This window comes from Cnephaeus nilssonii (genome assembly GCF_951640355.1).
Source record: "Cnephaeus nilssonii genome assembly, chromosome: 15".
In the NCBI taxonomy this organism is placed as follows: Eukaryota; Metazoa; Chordata; class Mammalia; order Chiroptera; family Vespertilionidae; genus Cnephaeus; species Cnephaeus nilssonii.
The window spans coordinates 4,396,306-4,417,199 of NC_137086.1; the positions used below are offsets into that span (position 1 = coordinate 4,396,306).

At 46.5% G+C, this 20,894-nt stretch overlaps 1 protein-coding gene across 2 annotated transcripts in view; it reads right to left on the bottom strand.

Annotated features, from left to right (window-relative positions):
• The window catches only part of NBAS (NBAS subunit of NRZ tethering complex), a 206,444-nt gene that overhangs the window by 39,406 nt on the left and 146,144 nt on the right, over nt 1-20,894 (bottom strand). For both annotated transcript variants that reach the window (XM_079792004.1, XM_079792003.1), the window contains exons 43-44: nt 5,824-6,074; nt 3,887-4,221 (exon numbers count right to left, since the gene is read on the bottom strand). In XM_079792004.1, coding sequence (XP_079648130.1) covers nt 3,887-4,221; nt 5,824-6,074 — 586 coding nt within the window. The remainder of the gene's footprint in view (nt 1-3,886; nt 4,222-5,823; nt 6,075-20,894) is intronic.

Below are 20,894 nucleotides of genomic sequence, written 5' to 3' on the forward strand. Positions count from 1 at the left end.
AATGGCAATAATATTATAGGTGGCACATAATTGATGCCTAAATACTTAGAGATTTAATCTGAATCTACATAACATGCATCTGATCGATGCATGGGAAAGTCAGGTATGTTGTCACGTGGTTCGGATATGTGCACTATCTAACCATGCTCACACACATTTTGGACACCGACTGCCCATTACGGTGAAAACGTGCTGCATCCGCAGTTAAAAGGCCATCTTAGCACCGTGAAGACCCTAAAGGTACAGCGACAGCGCGGCCCTCTGAATGATTCTTGAGCTCATTACGTTGGGTGTTGAAGTCATATCCCAGTTTTTAAGACCAATGGATTCTTCCAGAGCTTCATGTCACACAGTCTGGCTAAGCGGATAAGGGAGAAAACAGCAGCTTATTTCAAGAATCTGAACTGTCACCGTATGAAACACAGATTTCCTGATGCTGTTTCCGGAGCTCCAGAAGGCAGGACCAAAAAGTGGAAACAGTAAGGAGCCCGAAGAAAGATGCCATATGTATATAGATGCCAATAGAAATGATGCTTAAAGGCCAGAGGTCACTCTAGACACGAGGCTCTCAAGTGATTTTCTGCTCTAATCCAAAGGGGACAGGTCCTCCCACCAGAAACGGTGGGGGCTGAAACAGAGGGTGCGTGCGGGTGGGGTGAGGGCGGCAAATGCCTGTCCGATCCAGGATGAGCTCCGGGCAGGATCCAAGAAGGCCTCTGCTAACTCTGTCATTACCTGGGGTTTTCAAAGAAGGATCCCCGCAAACTTCTGGGGAGCATTTAATAATCAAGAGGGGTACTTTCCATGCCCTTACTTCTCACGTAGCTATACCAGCAACGGAAAGGGAGTGGGATGTTTAAAACGCAAAGGCTGAGGTTACACACAGCTCCTCCCGTACAACCACCCGTGGCTGAGCCACACCAGTAGTGCTGGACTTGCATTTCAGCTTCTTTGACCATTTTCCTGCATTTCTAACCCACTGACTTGTTCTCTGTACCTTCTACAAAAATGTTTCTAATTACTGAATTAAAAAAGCAACTCTAACCGGACGGAACCAAAAGAAACAATTTAGAATTAGAGCAAATGCACTTCCCACATTTGTATTCTTTTCCTTCTATATATCTATCACCTCCAACGTCATGCAAATTCCACCTCTGCCTACGGGACATAATGCCACACTGTGACTATTTCCCCCAGAAGTTCTATGAAACTGCAAATGCAAACAGGAAGTGGATGAGCACTACCATGAGGGCAAAGAGCCTTCCTGGTTCCTTTTATCCCGGAAGAGGTGCTACACTCAGGCTCTGGGCCTTCCCCTCAATTCTGGCCTCTGAGCTTGCTCTTCTTGTTACGCACTCTGGGACTAGCTCACCGGTTCTTTCCGAAGTTTGGTTCTGGGCCCAGCATGCGTATACATTTGAAAATTGTACACTACATACGTGTAGTATCTTCACTTACTTTACATTTCTAACATCCTGCGCAAGCTGTGGGAACATCTGGTGTTTTGCAAATCTGGCCAAATCCAGCTGCATTTCCTTTTCCAAATGTGTCCTCGGACATGTGCGGCTGCTCTGCAGTTTGAATTTTATTCCTTTTCTCTCTCTCTCTCTCTCTCTCTCTCTCTCTCTCTCTCTCTCTCTCTCTCCAGAACAGCACTGTGTGATTTCAAATTGCACTGTATCGAAACTTTATCCTTTTCCTCTCTGGATGACAACTGAAACAGCTTGCCAATTAATCAAACGAGGGGAAATACAAAGATACGAAATTGATTTCAATGTCTCTGCCTCCCTTTTCTACAGCTGAACCTGATGCAGCAGAAAACCACCTCCTGGGACCGTTGACAGCAGCACCTCTTGCCGAGGATGAAACCAGCTGCGCTAAGAGAAGGACAAGCCAGAATCCACGGACTCGGCCCGCACTGGGTCAGCCCTGCATCAGGAAAATGCACAGATGCTCACGAACAACTGCGTCATGCACCTGCAGCTCATCTGACAAGTACAAGGTTAAGAAACTAAGGTCATGAGAATGTGCTGTAACTTAAAATCATGACAGTAAAACAGCACAACAACTCAAAACCTAAGTGGACTCTACATCCAATTCTTACATTGAATTGTGAGTAAATGATTGCTGTTGGAAGTCTAGAACCGTCTGTCCACCTCCACACACGTCCGCAGTTAGCATATGGCCTTGGCTGGTCATGCTGCTCCGTTCCCGCCCTCACATAGAACAGTTAAAACTCCTTCAGCCTGAGGGGAGCGAAGGCCCTAACGCTCCACCTTCCCCGTCTGTTCCTGCCTCACCCCTGCAGCCAGGCCCCAGGTCGCCCCCTCCAGCGTATTCATCCTGCATTGCTAATGGACTTCCAGCCTCTTCCCGGTCCTGCAGATCCAAAACCAGTGTGTGCTGGACTCCTGTCTTATCCCCCACATTGCCAGGATCCTGCCTGGCCTTCCTCATTCAGGCTCAGCCCTGCCGGACGCACCCCAGGACAGGCGCTCCGTTTGGAATGAAGATGCTCGGGACTCCTGGTCCTCGGCTCCCCCAGTTCCTAGAATGGCTCCTGGCTGCTCGCTCCAGTGCGGTTCCGGGGTTAGAGCAGAGGCCCTGGAAGAAGCCGTGCTGAGTGTAAATTGTGGCTCCTGTGACCAGATGGCTTTGGTTGAACTCGCCTATTAAAACCAGAGTAATACTATTACGTAAGTTCACAGATAACTCAGCCACAGCCTCTGCCTCCAGGAGGCAGAAAGCCAAACAGATTCCTGAGGCTAAACCACAGAGCCCTAAGTGCCAGGTTCAAAGCTCAAAGCCGGGTTACCTGACTCGGGAGCAGGGCCCACCGAGGGGAGAGGCCTCGGAAGGTTGGCCAGCCAGCCCCACCCCCGGCTGAACTCCTGGTCAGTCGAACTCCCGCCCTAGGGGACAATTTGCATATCAGCCTTTTATTAGGTAGGATCACTTTAAAATTATCCTTATTTTCTTTCTTAAAAAAAAATACAAAAACAAAAAATTGATTATCTCCTTCTTACAGTAGTGGCTGTAAATTTAAAACGATTACACTAATAAGAGAACGAGGTCATTGGTTATCCACAACCATGAATCCAGCAAGTTAGTTAAAAGTAGGCTTCCCCGGAGATGTCTGAACCTGTGCTTGTGCCAGCTTTCAAACGAATGACTTGAACTCTTAGCCTTTCTACTCCGTTTTCAGGATAACATTAGCTATAACAACAATTCCTGGGGTAGAGTACCAGGTGGGCTTGCCAACTTGGGGGATGAGACAGCAAGCGGCACAGACAGGCCAGAGCAGATAAAAAGAGGCTGCGCGAGAGCACACTCAGAGCGAGACAGAGGCGGAGAGTCTGTAGGAGAGGTCATGGAGTGAGAGATGTACCGTTGGCTAACAGTGAGGTCGGGGCGAGGGGGCAAGAAGGAAAGACAACGGCCCACGTTACCTGTTCGGAGGGAAACTACACGTTGCTTAGGGATCTAGAGCAGGAACTAGGGTCCAGTTAAAGGGCTCAGCCCTGAGCCTGGAGTAGACACTGGAAAATGCAACCACGACTCCCACAGATAATTCTATCACCAAGTCGTCTACTCCGTGGGATTCATGGGGAATTCCCTCAGGGCTCACGTCAGCCACAGCGAAGTTGCTAGCCTGCTACGATGCCTGCAAGGTGGGCTGGGCGCTGGAGGCTCCTCCCACCTGTCCACTGGAGAGAGCGGGAGGCAGTCTTTACTAGGAAATGCCATGTTGTGAAAACTAGAGCACATCTGAACTGTGACTCTTCCCCATTTCCAGGAAGGGAATAAAAACAAAATCTACCCAACGCAAGAGCAGCTTTCATGCCTCCTAAAACGCCCCGTCTACTCTAAGCGGCCGCTTGGTTACCTTGGTCACAGCTTCTGGAGAGAACGTCATCGCATCCAGCACAGTGACGAGGTCCCCCGGGTGCAGGCGATCCAAGTACTTGGTGCAGACCTCGAAGGCGCGCAGCCACTCGGGCGGGGACGCTGGGGCTTCTTTAATGAGCTGGGGGTCTCCGGTCCAGAACAACTTCTGTAACCAGAGGGTGTACAGGGAGCTCGGGGACAGCATCCGTCCATCCTGGCCCGGGATTCTGGGAACGAGCTTGGAAATCGATAAGATGTTCTGACTTGAAAGAACTGGCTGCAGTGCGTCCAGAGGGCTCGCGCCTTCCTCGGTCAGTTTTTTGTAGTCCAGTCCTGTTGGAAAGAGAGGGAAAGAGAGTAGTCCTCTCCAGCACCATGCAGAGGCGTCGCACACACGCCCAGCCCCTGCGTGGCTGAGTGCACACTCATCGGCCAGTGTAGGTGTAGCAGATCGTTCAGTCGTCCCTGAGACAGACCAGAAGATCTGAGTTCCAGTCCCAGCCTGCAATTTGATCAACTCTGCAATCACAGACAAGCTGCTCACTTCCGTGAGCCTCCGCCTCCTCTCCAGCCACTGGAAATGCCGGACCTCCTGGCTCCTGCCATCCCTCCGTGGCCCTCTTTTCCCAACCAGTGCCCACACCAAACCGCATGGATTCATGTGTATTCACCTGGCATCTCATCAAGGACTTGAGGGCTGACATGAATTGCACCCCTTGTCCTCTGTGTCTACTCCATGTCTAATTTGGTTACTCAGTAAACTTTACACTGATATGCTGAAGGAAATTCTCATAATTGTCATGAATATTAAATAAATATAGACTTGAAAGTGCCTTGCAAATTATAAAGTACCACAGAGATATGAGGGGTGTTAGTATGTCTAATGTCTTCGTTATGAGCGTGAAGACACATAGACACCATTCTAAAGATTTCCACAATTTTTCAGATTCAAAGGCTCTTACTTTAATAGTCTCCACATAAGCTTTAAACATATAGGCTCCACTCAGGTGTAATTCTGCCAAATGCCTACTGTAAAGTGTCTCAGTCTTGTCCTGTATAAATCCTATATAATAAAAGGCTAATATGCAAATCGACCAAATGGCGGAACGACCAGTCACTGTGATGTGCACTGACCACCAGGGGGCAGATGCTCAATGCAGGAGCTGCCCCCTGGTGGTCAGTGCATGCCCACAGGGGGAGTGCCGCTCAATCAGAAGTTGGGCTCATGGCTGGCAAGCGCAGTGGCAGGAGCCTCTCCCGCCTTCACAGCAGCGCTAAGGATGTCCAACTGCCGGCTTAGGTCCGCTCCCAGGACATCCCCCAAGGGCTCCCGGACTGTGAGAGGGTGCAGGCCGGGCTGAGGGACCCCCCCCCCCCCCGCCCAAATGCACGAATTTTGTGCACCGGGCTTCTGGTAAAATATAACCAATGGGAGTAGGAAAAAAACAAAACACCTCTGGAGTAAAAACTTTAGATTTTAGTATCAGGTCTATCAGAAACCAAGGTTTCTTGGTTTCTCTGGTATGTAATTCCCCCAACTGTGAGTGAAGGAGTTGAAAATACAATAACAAAAGACAATTAGCATCAAAATCCTATGGTTTCAGATCTATGCCAACCATGGTGCACGGACATGATTGTGTACAGAACATTAATCCCTAAATTTAATTTCAAAAATGGCCGTGTTCCTCAGTTGGTTAGAGCACTGCCCTGATACACCAAGGTTGCGGGTTCGATCTAGGGTCAGGGCACATACTATAACAATCACCAATGAATTACTGAAAAAGTAGAACAAATCAATGTCGATCTCTTTCTCTCCTCTCTCTCTCTCTCTCTCTCTCTCTCTCTCTGTACACGTGTGTGTGTGTGTGTGTGTGTGTGTATTTACTTTTATTTTTATTTTTTAAATGAATTCAAGCTGGAAAATGATCATCTTACCTGATGCAACCACCTTGAACTTCTTCAGCAGCCGAATGTGGGTTTCCGGTTTAATGGCGTACTTCCCCAGATCTGCGCAGCCCCAGCCTTCCAGAAGGGTGAAATAATACAGCAGCCTCTCGTGGTCCGTGCCCCCGATGGTGGGGTAGATGTACTTGACCATGTGCTTGTGAAAGGCTTCAGGGTCTGTCTTCAAAGTCTCAAAGAGATGAAGGGTTTGGGCTCGATTTTCTATTTCTACTGTGGACAAACTGAAATTAAGAGATGAAGAAATTGAAAAGATGGCGACCGGCAGGAAGGTAGGGAGAGAGAGAGTGTGAGTGAGGAACCCATAGAGGAGAGTGTAGATGTGTGTGGTGTGTGTGTGTGTGTATGAGATAGGGTCAGTTAGATTCTGCAGGTCTTCCAAGGGGCTCCCGAACAGGGCAGCCCTAGACGGCGGAGCCCCGCGCACAAAGCGGACACTTCTCGGCGGCTGGTGCGGACGCAGAGACCACGCCATCTTGGGAAACAGAGCTGCCTGAGACTCGGATCCTGGCTTCTGACACAAACCAGGACCCTGCAGCCACTGGGGACAGAGAACTGCTATCACAGCTTCAGACAAACAAACAAGAATCCAGACTTCCCGGCAGATTTCCGTGAGTCAAAGAGCCTATCCCCCTCCTCGCAGGCGCTGATAGCGCCATAGTAACTGATAGACCCGCCCCTCCCCCAAGCTGCTGAGCGCCCACAGGCGTGCGGAAAGCGCCATAGTAACTGATAGGCGCGCCCCTCGCCCAAGCTGCTCACAGGCGCGCGCACAGACAGCGCCATAGTAACTGATAGACCCGCCCCTGGCCCAAGCTGCCGAGCTTTGCGCAGGGACGCGCTCCCTCTTAGGGAATTTGGCGCACGCTCGCGCACGGGACAGAAGCAGCTCCCCGTCGGGGAAATCTGTCAGTGTGCACAGAGGGCTCCCCTTCGGGGAATTTGGGGGAATTTGGCTTGCGGGTCACAGCTCCCCCTTCGGAGATTCTTAAAAGCGTGCACAGAGGGGCTTCCCTTTGGGGAATTTGGCGCGCAGGACGGACTCCGCCCCCCTTCTGGGACTTTGGGAGAGTGCACTGAGCTGGCTCACCTTCAGGTTTTTAAGAATGTGCGCTCTAGCCGGTTTGGCTCAGTAGAGAGAGCACACACAGGACGCAGCCCCACTTCAGGGAATTTGGCACGCCGGACACAGCTGCCTGGGATCCCTGACTCACAACGCATTCACACTAAGAGCCAGCGACCCCAATTGTTGGTGCGTGCACACACAGGGACCCTGATTCTCAACGAGAAACCGCACAAGGCAACAGAGACTTTGACACTCGAGTCTTGGTGCAGACACAGGGAAACTCTGACTCCTGGCACATGCTAAGGATCTCATTCTCGGCACATACCAACAGTGTGGTGCAGACAGGGCCCCTGATTCTAAATGTGCACACGAGACCACACGGAACACTGGGGACACTGATCCTGGGCAAGTCTGGTTCCCACCAACCAAAGACAGTCACACGTCCTAGTGTCAGAGCACTTCAGTGAAACTAGGGTGGAGCGAAGTCCCCACAGCACACGGCCCAGGTCCACGCAAACAGAAGCTTGAGCTTTCTGGTAATAGCCAGAATGGGGAAACGAAATAACTCACAGAGGAAAGAAAATGTGGAGTCGCCAAGAAAGGAAATTAGTGAAAATGAAGCTTGCAACATGACCGAAAAGGAGTTCAGAGTAATGGTCATGGAATTTATACATCGGATGGATGAGAAAATCAACAACTTATGCAAGAATCAGGAAGAAATGAAAAGTGATATAGCTACAATCAAAAACACCATGGAAAGTTTCAACAGTAGATTACAAGAAGCAGAGGACCGAATTAGTGAGTTAGAAGATCAGGTACAGAAACAAGCTCAAGCTGAACAGCAATTGGAGAAAAAAATTAAAAAGCAGGAGGAAAGCCTAAGGGAGCTTCGGGACAACATGAAACGAAGTAACATGCGTATAATAGGGCTGCCAGAAGGACAAGAAGAGCAGCAGGGATTAGAAAATCTATTTGAAGAAATAATGACAGAAAACTTCCCGGATATGGGAAAGATGAAAGTTACGCAAGTAAAGAGAGTCCCAAGCAGGATCAACCCCAAAAGACCCACACCAAGACATGTCATAATTTCAATGGCAAATATAAATGATAAAGAGAGAATCCTAAAGGCGGCAAGAGAGAGACAGAGAGTTACCTACAAAGGAACACCCATCAGATTGTCAAATGATTACTCATCAGAAACACAACAAGCTAGAAGTGAATGGAAGGAGGTATACAAAGTGTTGCAAAGCAAAGGACTGAATCCAAGAATACTATATCCAGCAAGACTATCAATCAAAATTGAAGGGGAAATCAGGAGCTTTGCAGACAAAAAAAGCCTCAGGGAGTTTATCACCACCAAACCAGCAATGCAAGAATTGCTAAAGGGAATACTGTAAAAAGAAGAAATAAACAGGTAAGAAGGAATACAGACACAAAAATAGATATGACTGCAAACAAATACCTTTCAGTAATAACTTTAAATGTAAACGGACTAAATGCTCCAATCAAAAGACATCGAGTAGCTGAATGGATAAAAAAACACGACCCATATATATGCTGTCTACAAGAGACCCACCTCAGAACAAGAGACTCACACAGATTGAAAGTGAAGGGATGGAAAAATATCTTTCAGGCAAATGGAAATGAAAAAAAAGCTGGGGTAGCAATACTTATATCTGACAAAATAGACCTCAAAGTAAATGCCATAACAAGAGATAAGGAAGGCCACTTCATAATACTAAAGGGAGAAATCCAACAAGAAGAAATAATTCTGGTAAACATATACGCTCCCAATATAGGAGCACCCAAATACATAAAAAAACTCCTGGAGGATATCAAGGGAGAGATTAATAGCAACACAATCATAGTAGGAGACTTTAATACCCCACTATCACCACTGGACAAATCCTCTAAACAAAAAATCAGCAAAGAAACAGCAATCCTAAATGACTCACTAGACCAGATGGAATTAATTGACATCTTCAGAACATTTCACCCCAAAGCCACAGAATATACATTCTTCTCAAGTGCACATGGGTCATTTTCAAAGATAGACCATATGCTGGGTCACAGGCAAAGTCTCTTCAAATTCAAGAAGATAGAAATTATATCAAGCATCTTCTCAGATCACAGTGGCATAAAACTGGAAATCAACTACAATAAATACAATCCAAAGAAATCAAACACATGGAGACTAAACAGCATGCTATTAAACAAGGACTGGGTCACCAGAGAGATCAAGGAAGAAATAAAAAACATCATGGCAACAAATGACAATGAAAACACAACAATCCAAAATCTATGGGACACAGCGAAAGCAGTCTTGAGAGGGAAGTTCATAGCTCTACAGGCCTATTGCAAAAAACAAGAAACAATGGTAATAAATTACTTAACCCTACAACTCAAAGAGCTAGAAAAAGAGCAGCAAGAAAAGCCCAGTGTAACCAGAAGGAAGGAAATAACAAAGATCAGAGCGGAGATAAATGACATAGAGACCAAAGAAACAATACATAAGATCAACAAAACCAAGAGCTGGTTCTTTGAAAGGATAAACAAGATTGATGGACCTCTAGCCAGGCTCACCAAGAAGCAAAGAGAGAGGACCCAAATAAACAAAATCAGAAATGAAAGAGGTGAAATAACAACAGACCCCGCTGAGATACAAAGGATTGTTACAAAATACTACGAACAACTCTATTCCAACAAACTGGACAATCTGGAGGAAATGGACATATTCCTAGAAAAATATAACCTTCCAAAAATCAATCAAGAAGAATCTAAACAGCTCAATAGGCCAATAACTATGGACGAAATTGAAGCAGTCATCAAAAAGCTTCCGGCAAACAAAAGCCCGGGGCCTGATGGCTTCACAGGAGAGTTTTACCAAACATTCAAGGAAGAACTAAAACCTATCCTCCTCAGACTATTCCAAAAAATTCAAGTGGAAGGAACACTTCCAAGCTCCTTCTATGAAGCCAGCATCACCCTAATACCAAAACCAGATAAAGACAACACAATGAAAGAGAATTACAGACCAATATCCCTCATGAACATAGATGCCAAAATCCTCAACAAAATTCTAGCAAATCGGCTCCAGCAGTACATCAGAAAGATCATACACCATGACCAAGTAGGATTTATCCCAGGAATGCAAGGATGGTACAATATCCGCAAATCAATAAACGTGATACATCACATAAACAAATTGAAAGATAAAAATCACATAGTCATATCAATTGATGCAGAAAAAGCATTTGATAAAATCCAACACCCTTTCTTGATAAAAGCTCTCAACAAGGTGGGAATAGATGGCTCATACCTCAACATAATAAAAGCTATATATGATAAACCCACAGCAAACATCATACTCAATGGACAAAAACTAAAGACATTTCCCCTAAGAACAGGAACAAGACAGGGATGCCCACTCTCACCACTCCTGTTTGACATAGTACTGGAAGTATTAGCCATTGCAATTAGACAAGAAGAAGAAATAAAAGGCATCCAGATTGGAAAAGAACAAGTAAAGCTGTCTTTATTTGCAGACGACATGATATTGTACATAAAAAATCCGAAAGACTCCGTCAAAAAACTAATAGACTTAATAAATGAATTCGGCAATGTAGCAGGATACAAAATTAACGCCAAGAAATCTATGGCCTTTCTATACACCAATAGTGAACTTACAGACAGAGAGACTAAAAAGGCAATCCCATTTACCATCGCGCCAAAAAAATTAAGATACCTAGGAATAAACTTAACTAAGGAGGTAAAAGACCTATACACGGAAAACTACAGGACACTGAAAAAAGAGATAGAGGAAGACGTAAACAGATGGAAGAACATACCATGTTCATGGATTGGTAGAATCAACATCATTAAAATGTCCATACTACCCAAAGCAATCTATAGATTCAATGCACTCCCCATTAAAATACCAACGGCATATTTCACAGACCTTGAAAGAACTCTCCAAAAATTCATCTGGAATAAAAAAAGACCCCGAATAGCCACAGCAATCCTGAGAAAGAAGAATAAAGTAGGAGGGATCTCAATACCAGATTTCAAGCTGTATTACAAAGCCACTGTTCTCAAAACAGCCTGGTACTGGCACAAGAACAGACATATAGATCAATGGAACAGAATAGAGAATCCAGATATTGACCCAAACCACTATGCTCAATTAATATTTGACAAAGGAGGCATGAACATACAATGGAATAAAGACAGTCTCTTCAATAAATGGTGTTGGGAAAATTGGACAGATACATGCAAAAAAATGAAGCTTGATCACCAACTTACGCCATACACAAAAATAAACTCAAAATGGATACAGGACTTAAACATAAGACGGGAAACCATAATAATACTAGAGCAATCCACAGGCAACAAAATGTCAGACATATGCCAAAAGAAATTCTTCACTGACACTGCCCCTAGGGCAATGGAAGCTAAAGAGAAAATTAACAAATGGGACTACATCAAAATAAAAAGCTTTTTCACAGCAAAAGAAACCATCAACAAAACAACAAGAAGGCCCACTGCATGGGAGAACATATTTGCAAATGGCATCACTGATAAAGGTTTAATCTCCAACATCTACAGGCAGCTTATACAACTTAATAAAAGGAAGATAAATGATCCAATAAAAAAATGGGCAACAGACCTAAATAGAATCTTTTCAAAAGAAGACAAAAGGAAGGCCAAGAGACACATGAAAACATGCTCAACGTCACTAATTATCCGAGAGATGCAAATCAAAACAACAATGCGGTACCATCTCACACCTGTCAGAATGGCTATCATCAACAAATCAACAAACGACAAGTGTTGGCGAGGATGCGGAGAAAAAGGAACCCTCGTGCACTGCTGGTGGGATTGCAGACTGGTGCAGTCACTGTGGAGAACAGTATGGAGTTTCCTCAAAAAACTGAAAATGGAACTCCCATTTGACCCAGTAATCCCACTCCTGGGAATATATCCGAAGAAACTAGAAACACCAATTAGAAAGGATATATGCACCCCTATGTTCATAGCAGCGCAATTCACCATAGCTAAGATTTGGAAACAGCCTAGGTGCCCGTCAGCAGATGACTGGATCAGAAAACTGTGGTACATCTACACAATGGAATACTATGCTGCCATAAAAAAGAAGGAATTCTCATCATTTGCAGCAACCTGGGAGGAATTGGAGAACATTATGTTAAGTGAAATAAGTCAGTCAATGAAAGAAAAATACCACATGATCTCACTCATTTATGGATAATAAAGAACATTATAAACTTGAACAAAAAGATAGATACAGAGACAGTAAAGCATCAAACAGACTGTCAAATTACAAGGGGAAGGTTAGGGAGAGGTGGGGGAGATAAGAGATCAATCAAAGGACTTGTATGCATGCATATAAGCATAACCAATGGATGCAAAACTCTGGGGGGTGGGGGCATATATGGGAGTGGGGTGTGGGGAGGGCAATGGTAAGATATGTACACATATAATATCTTAATAAAAAAAATTGGAGAAAAAAAAAATCAAGAGCGGAAAAAAAAAAAAAGAGATGAAGAAATTATGTTAAAATTTGGTTCCTTTATTAAACAAGATTTTTTTTTTTAATTTGGGAGGAAAGGCTACTTCTTTTTTTAAATATTTTTTTATTGATTTCAGAGAGGAAGGGAGAGAGAAAAAGAGATAGAAACATCTATAATAATAAATCTATAATAATAAAAACATAATATGCTAATTAGACCGGATGTCCTTCCAGACAACCTTCTGGATGAAGCCGGGGTCCCAGGTGCCTGCCAGTGGCCAGAGGGAAGCCCGGGTCCTGGGTGCCAGCAGCCAGGGGAAGGAAGGCCTACTCTTGCATGAATTTCATGCAGCGTGCCTCTAGTCAATGATGAAAGAGAAACATTGATCAGCTGCCTCCTGCATGGCCCACACTGGGGATGGAGCCCACAACCTGGGCATGTGCCCTGACCAGGCATTGAACTGTGACCTCCTGGTTCAGAGGTCAACGCTCAACCACAGAGCCACGCCAGCCGGGCAGGAAAGGCTACCTCTTACAAGCCCCTTCCTCCTGCCTAACCAGAGACGGTGAGCCACCAAGATGCAGGTGGTTTCCATAAAGGAAAACACGCGTGTTGAATGCCTCTGCTGCTCAGTGCGATGTTCATGTGCTCTTCCGCGGGGCTACAGCATCCCTGCAGGCATCATTCACATGCCTGCAGCTCGGAGAGGTGCCCAATGCTTACAGCCGGGAAATGAACCCACATCTGCCGGCTGCCACTCGGCATTATTTATTCATGTCACAAGACAAATGTAACATCGGAGCTTCATTACAGAAACGTAAACAACCTTATTATTTCAGGGACTTAGGAAGCCGTGAGGGGAGGAAACAACCCCAACTTTTAGGCCTAAGTGTGACATCCAAGAGCCTTATCTTGCTACTGGATAGACCCAAATTTGATACGATGCTCAAATACAATTAAAATCAGCAAAAATGGGTACTTTCACTTTCACTTGAATTAGCTGTAGTCACGAATGCCACTTAAATAAAAACATCTTATTACTTTCATCTTGACTTAGATGTCTTTACAATATAATAAAAATGTTCTCTAATGTTAAACTGTCAGGAAAAAATGTTAAGGAGCTGTGTTTGGCTGGTCAGTGTGTATTTTGGGGGTGAGAGGAGGGCTTAATGCTGGTCTTGTGTTTCTCCCCCCCAGAGCCCAGAGCCCAGAGCCCAGAGCCCAGCCGTGCGGGTCCCACGCCCAGGTCAGTGAGGCAGCGGCCTCCCCGGGGAAGTGCCTGGCGCAGTGAACGCGACTCGGCAGTACCCGGCGAAGTAAGGTTGCACCTGGTTTCAGAGAACTCCGGGGAAACATGACTCCCTTTTGACTGGAATTCCCACCTTTAGCAAGTGCCAAGACAGGTTTTCGGTTTATACAGAGAAGGTGAACCCAAATTATGTCTTACAATTCTTATGAGCAGTGGTAATACTTAGGATGACAGCTCCAAACGATAAAGTCAAAACAGCAAGTAATTTTAAAATGCTCTTTGACCTTTCACTTCAAGAGAAATGCTACTTTTCCATTAAGACCAGATTCAAACATTTACAAAAACATCCTGAGCTATAGAAATGTCCCTGGTCTGTAAAGGTCTCCTGTCTGCCTCCTCTGATGGCTTCCATCCGGCACTCACAGGCTCTTCAACTGTCGGACCGAGTCTGGCCCCTCGCTAGGTGGTGCACCACAAGGTGACGAAGACGATACACAGCTCCTTTATCTTCAGTTTCTCAGGGCCGAGCGCCAGTGTGTGGTACAAAGGACACATCCGATGCCCGTGCCACACCGATGAGTGGATGCACAAAACCTGGGTGTCCTCCACATTTGGCGGGCGCAAAGGTTTCCATCAAGCTCTCACCCAGCAGTTTGCAAACCTCGTTGTTACAAATACCCAGCACTGAACAACAGTGCAAAGTAAGAGGATGGGCTGACAAATGCAGGCAATTATATTCCAATCAAGAGCAGGGCCACTCAAGCTTTAACTTCAGAAACAGCCGATAGCGATGATAAAAGAAGGTTTAGTGACAGGAGCACCTGATCTGGGCACCAGAGAAAGGAATGGAGTGAACATAACAGGAACAACGTTTCCAGACAAGAAAGCACAGGCCCGTACAAGACACGGTGAGGGGAGTGGGTGGCAGGTCAGAACAAATTCTTGACACTCTCACTATTCAAAACACGCAGTATCGTCTGAGAAAGACACTGTGTACACAGCAGAACATGAACGCGACTCACAGAATTTGATTCCCTTCATAATTTGCTAAGTGAAGTCTGAACACCATGGCGTGAAGAAGTAGATCCTACACCACGTCACACCACCGAGCTGAGTCGTTTCGATGGAGCTTTGCGGGCAGAACCACAGGCCAATGGAGACGGGGAAAGCTTGCGCTTACTGTGCTGGCTGCTGGGCCAGTTAAATCGAAGTAACTACCAACCCACAGACAGCGATCAGAGGGGTTAAGTGATTCCTAAGACCACCGTCACATCGGCCTGGACTCGTGTGGCTTTGTTCACCTTATCGCCACACAGCCATGGACTGATAAGGCCTTGTGCCCGCATCGCAACCACTTCAAAAGCCGAATCTTTGTGTAACACAGGCCTTCGCTCTCTCTCCAAGAGCCATAGTCAATGAGTTCTCCTGTCACACTGCTTTCCTAATGACCCTCAGAGACAAGCATTCAAGACAGACTCCTCTACAAAGTGGACGGACAGTGACTAAACCACAACAGTTTGACTTCCTTTGTGTTCGACTTGATTCTGATCACCGTCTCTCTCAATCAACTTTACTTTCTCGCCCACCCACGTATTCTTCTGCGCCCACAATTCAGTTTGCCCGATGTGCAATTTTACCTAATTATCTTGTCAAGAGAGATACTGGGATACCTTTACTGACACATGATAAATACCAGAACCTCCCTCCTCAGTAAATTACAACGTGCTAAGATCTTTTATAGATGCCAGCAATCAATAACCCATTCAACAGCTTCCCCTGAAAGAAGCTGTTATCTCCCCTTTGGAAAAAGAAATGAAATCTCCACTTAGAAAACAATTCCAAAGAACCCACATTCAAGAGAGTAGTAAGAAATACCAGGAAACCGCTGGGGACTTTTCACTAATCAAATTAATGATCACCCTTAGAAACTGTTTAAGGCTTTTTCTTGAACCAAGATTTAGCTCTAACAGCAGCTTATACATTTATATAATGCATACTTAACTTCCAGAGATTAACTGCAGGAAGAAATCAGCAGTAGTTACACTCAAAGCACAAGGAATAAATGGTTAGTGCTAAGTCCACGGTCAGCGTGTTCTGTGATGGCTTTAAGCTGTCAATCACCCAAAAACGTAATTCAAGAACAGCATGTACTGAAAGGCCTCATATTTGTGTAGGAAAACAAGTTTATTTAAATGCATTATTTCTTCACCCAGGCTGAGATGGAGTGATAATTCGGTTCCATTAGTTGAGTAAAGCAGCACTTAGGAGGGGAGAAGAGGGAGGAGGGAGACAGGGAGAGAGACAGGGCTGCTGGGAAGGGCTGGAGAAGGGTTCACCATTCAGATGCAGTCTCTTCTAGGCATTTCCCCAAGTCTAATCCTAAGAGTTTGAAGCTCTATGAATCCAAATTAATAACCTCGATCGGGGGTGAACAGGCCTCCACCACGATTCCTGGAAGGAGACTAAGTCTACCTGCTTAGTTTCGAGGACTCAGACCTGCGGGAAACTAGGCAGACACGCACCCATCACGGCCTGGGAATGAAGCTGATGGGGCAGGTCTGACCCGCGAGACCGCCTGGCAGCTGGGCATGTGGCTACGCAGGGAAAGGTGGGCAAACAGCATGGCATTGTTCCATTTGGCCAGCATTCTGGACACGTGTGTTTATGAAACAAAAAACAGAATTTAACTTTCAAGGTCACCTAGACAGCTGCTGGGAGGATCACGAATGAGTGTCGCAGTCGATTCCCTGTCGCAGGAACAGTCGGTGGGCCCTTTGCGGAGCGTTTGGTGTGAGCAGGGTGGTGGCAAGGACAGCCACGAGAACAGGCCGTGTCTCCTCTGCCGTAGGACGCCCTGGCCCTGAAGCCTTGTAATTTCTCATAAAATGTCGATTCTGACCGGTTTATAGTCTCATATCCTCTCTTTAACAAAAATATCTTAGGGGACAGCACAGCACCGAAAGAGCGTAGCATTATTTACCGAGCACTTACCACTGAGCACCATGTCACCTCACTCACGTCTCACAAAGCAGACAGAGCTGGTGCCCTGACTTGGAAAACAATGGTTCCGAAGTCAGGTGAGCGACACAAGGCTAACAGCCCCCAGGACAGACCTGCACACCTGGCCTGCTTCACCGAGCAGGTCACAGAGCCAGGTGCGAACCCAGGTGTGCAGGACTCCAAGCCTGAGCACTTTCCCTGGACGGAACACTAAAATGGGTCTTGCAGATGTTTTGTGCCACTGCCAGGAGTCCTTGCTGGGGTGAGGGGGGCCTGGAGGATCACGGCATGAAAAGGAAGGCTGCAGGTACATGGACGGAATCGCTTCCATTTGGGTAAAGGCGGTAATTAGCTTCCATTTTCAGGACTGGTAGGTTTTGTCTTAGGCACAATACAAATCATAATCTTGGTTCTCTTTTCCCCGTAGGCCAAAAGAAAGATCTAAACCAAATACACTGCCCAATTTTAACAACCGTGTGAGACCTGTGACCCGTATATCTACATTCAACCTTCCTACGCTAACTTGGATTTTTCCTGAGCCTGAATTTTATTTCCAGGGCCAGACCAAATGATTTCAAGGGCCTTATATGGCCTGCGGGCCGGGCATTCCCCACTCCTATTCTAAGGTAAGGATAACAGTCCTGATAACTGAGAAAACAGTGACTCAGGGGGATTAGGAGATGCTCAGTGCTGCAGAGTTGGGGTTACGGGCAGATGTGGGAACTGTGGTCTCACTCCAAAGCCCACGTCCTCACCACAAGGCCACATGTATGCTGGCAGCTAACGTCGTCTCTGAGTGCCACCGATGTGTCCGCAACAGCCCAGAGATGGGGTTGGCCGCTAAACTGGCAATGGTGATAGGTCAGCCTCCGTCGGGGAGCTGAACTCGCCCCAGTAGAACCAAGAGGCTGAGCGAGCCAGTGTCTGCCATGTGGCCACTTAAAGCCATCACGGCAGTTTAGAAAAAGAGAAATAAAAAAAGAGAAAAAATAAAGAACAATAACAAAAAGAACCCAATGTGGGTGTTTATGAGAATTGTCCTTCTGCAGAAGTGAAATTCCAGGAACAGCTGCCATTAATTAAACACCGATCATGTGTCAGGTCCTGGGGGTTTGATTTCTACGATGAAGCCTCTTAGTTTTCATCACACCGTACTCAGAATCACGGGCAATGAGTCTGAGAGAACTGAACTGCCTCGGGCAGGGACACAGCTGGGGAGACACAGTGAGGAGGTGTCCAGCCACCTGGATGGAAGACGCTGCCTCCCCAGAGCCCGGCTGAGTGCGCACACGTGTCCACGCGCTGACGCAGGGCCTACCTCCAAATTCAATCAAGAGGAAGGAGAATGTAAAATTAAGAAAAATCAACTTTGGGGGCAGGAGTCTTTTGAAAGGAGCAGTAGAACGAAACCTAAGGCAAATAGCATCAATTTTCTTGTGACTCTGACCTATTAACTTCCCATTAGCATTGACTCGACAAATAAATGTTGGGCCATTTCTATTGTATTAACAAGGCTGATTTCTAATACCTGTGCTACCAAGTTTGATTGAACAGCAAGGCAAACGGCTGGGGGAGCAGCAAACACCACTGGCTAAATCAGGAGGAGCTGTTTGCGTTTGTCACTCACAAGCACCGGCACCAGGAGGCAATGATCTCCCGCTCTTGTAACCCCTGGCGGCTGCACAATCACCGCGATCAGGTCTAATGACCCGCCCTGAACAGTCTCGCGTGTTATTTAATGCCTGATAATTTATAATATATTAAGACACCAGGGAAGCATCCTGTTTGTACAGATATGATACCTTTTATGTAACAATCAATGAAAGGATATTTAATAAAATGCCAAGGTATTTTTAAATGTGCATACACACACACATATCATAAGAAACATGTATTTAAACATATTACTGTGCATCAAAACTGATTAGTTCAGTTCGGTATTTATTGGAGATAACACTATCACCCATGTAGCAGTTTCATAAATACTTAAAATGTAGATGCTAAAATTTCAAAGTAATTAACAAAAATTAGCGATGCCAAGTTTAAGCGTTTCTGGACCGCTTGGCAGGCTCTGCCTCCCCTCTCGAACCTGTCTTCCCAGAGCTTCCCGAAGCGAGTCCCGCTTCTCCTCCCACGCCCTCTGCGCTGGCCCTGCCGCCGGCAGCTCTTCCTCCAGCTCCGCTGTGCACAGCCCTCAGGGTCTGCTTCAGTCTTTCCCCGATTCTCGGCCTACAGTACCCCAAGCACGTCCACGACGCGGCTCGTGTGTCATCTGTGTGCCTGTGACTCCAAATGAGGGCCACGGCCTCCCCGACCATTGCCCTTGGGCGTTTCGATGTGTATAACTTCTCCATTCCATTGCCTTTTCTCCAACACCCTGCCCCAAATACCTTGTCTTTAACTGCTATTCCCTGTCTCCCTGAGGGACGTCACCATCCAACAGGCAGACCCAGTGAAAGCCGGGAAATGAGTCCTCACCCCTCCCTTTCCATGCACCTCCATATCTAGTTGGTGTTTACTAATCCATGTATTAGCACTATCTAGTTCACCCCCCGACATCTCTGAAACCCATTCTCACCTCCTTCTGTACTTCCTTTTTTTTAATATATTTTATTGATTTTTTACAGAGAGGAAGGGAGAGGGATAGAGAGCTAGAAACATCGATGAGAGACAAACATTGATCAGCCGCCTCCTGCACGCCCCCTACCGGGGATGTGCCCGCAACCAATGTACATGCCCTTGACCGGAATCGAACCTGGGACCTTCCAGTCCGCAGACCGACACTCTATCCACTGAGCCAAACCGGTTTTGGCTCCTTCCGTACTTTCAAAACCCTACTCCCAGCACGTCACACAATCTGTCACTATAACAGCTCCGTCACTGGTCGACATATCCGTACCCCGGCCTCTCTGAAATCTTTCCTCAGTACAGTAACCACAGTGACCTTATGAAAGGTAAACTGCACCCATGATTCCCTTCCCTGACCAGGTCCTCTCGCAGCTTCCTATCTAGGGGAAAGCCCCAGCCCCGAGGGGCCTGCGGGCCTGCGGCAGGGTCTGGCTTCCAGGCTGCTCCCCAGTCCCATCTCACACCCGTTCCCGATCTAGGGGGCTCACCCACACTGTCCACCTGCCGGGCCCTCAGACACATCACGCTCCTTCCTATCTAACAGATTATGCACTTACCTGCTTTGTCTCCCTAGCCCAGGGGTCGGCAAACTCCTTAGTCAACAGAGCCAAATAGCAACAGTACAACGATTGAAATTTCTTTGGAGAGCCACATTTTTTAAACTTAAACTTCTTCTAACGCCACTTCTTCAAAATAGACTCGCCCAGGCCGTGGTATTTTGTGGAAGAGCCACACTCAAGGGGCCAAAGAGCCCGTGTTTGCCAACCATGGCCCTAGACCAGGGGTCCTCAAACTTTTTAACCCTTTGCACTCGCTTTTTTCTTTATTCTAATGCTAACCGTGTCGAGTCACACTCGACATCCGAGTGCAAAAGGTTAAACAGGGGGCCAGTTCACTGTCCCTCAGACCGTTGGACGGCCGGACTATAGTTTAAAAAAAAACTATGAACAAATTCCTATGCACACTGCACATATCTTATTTTGAAGTAAAAAAACAAAACGGCAAAAACACCCGCATGTGGCCTGCGGGCCGTAGTTTGAGGACGCCTGCCCTAGACAATGGTTCCTGCTCTCCTTGTAGTGCAGTTAATTTCAACTCAGTATTTAGGTCTCAGCTCAAGAGTTATTTCCTCAGGAGAGCCTTCCCTGACAATGGCAGATCCCCTCTTTGGGCTCTCTCGCTCTTTTTTTAAATATATATTTTTATTGATTTTAGAGAGGAAGGGAGAGGGAGAGAGAGATAGAAACATCAATGGTGAGAATCACTGCCTCCTGCACGCCACACACGGAGATCGAGCGCGCAACCCGGGCATGTGCCATGACCAGGAATGGGACCGTGACCTCCTGGTTCCTGGGTTGATGCTCAGTCACTGAGCGACACGGGCGGGGCTCTTTGGGCTCTCTTACAGGTACCTGCCACAGAACTGATTTCACATCTGCTTAAGGTGCTATTCCCTTACAATCTGTCCCCCACACTAGACTACAAGTTCCAAGACAGTTGGGATAATGCCTGCTTTTGTTCACTATAGTAACCCCATATCTAGTTCTTAGTACAAAATAGAGTCTCAATGAAA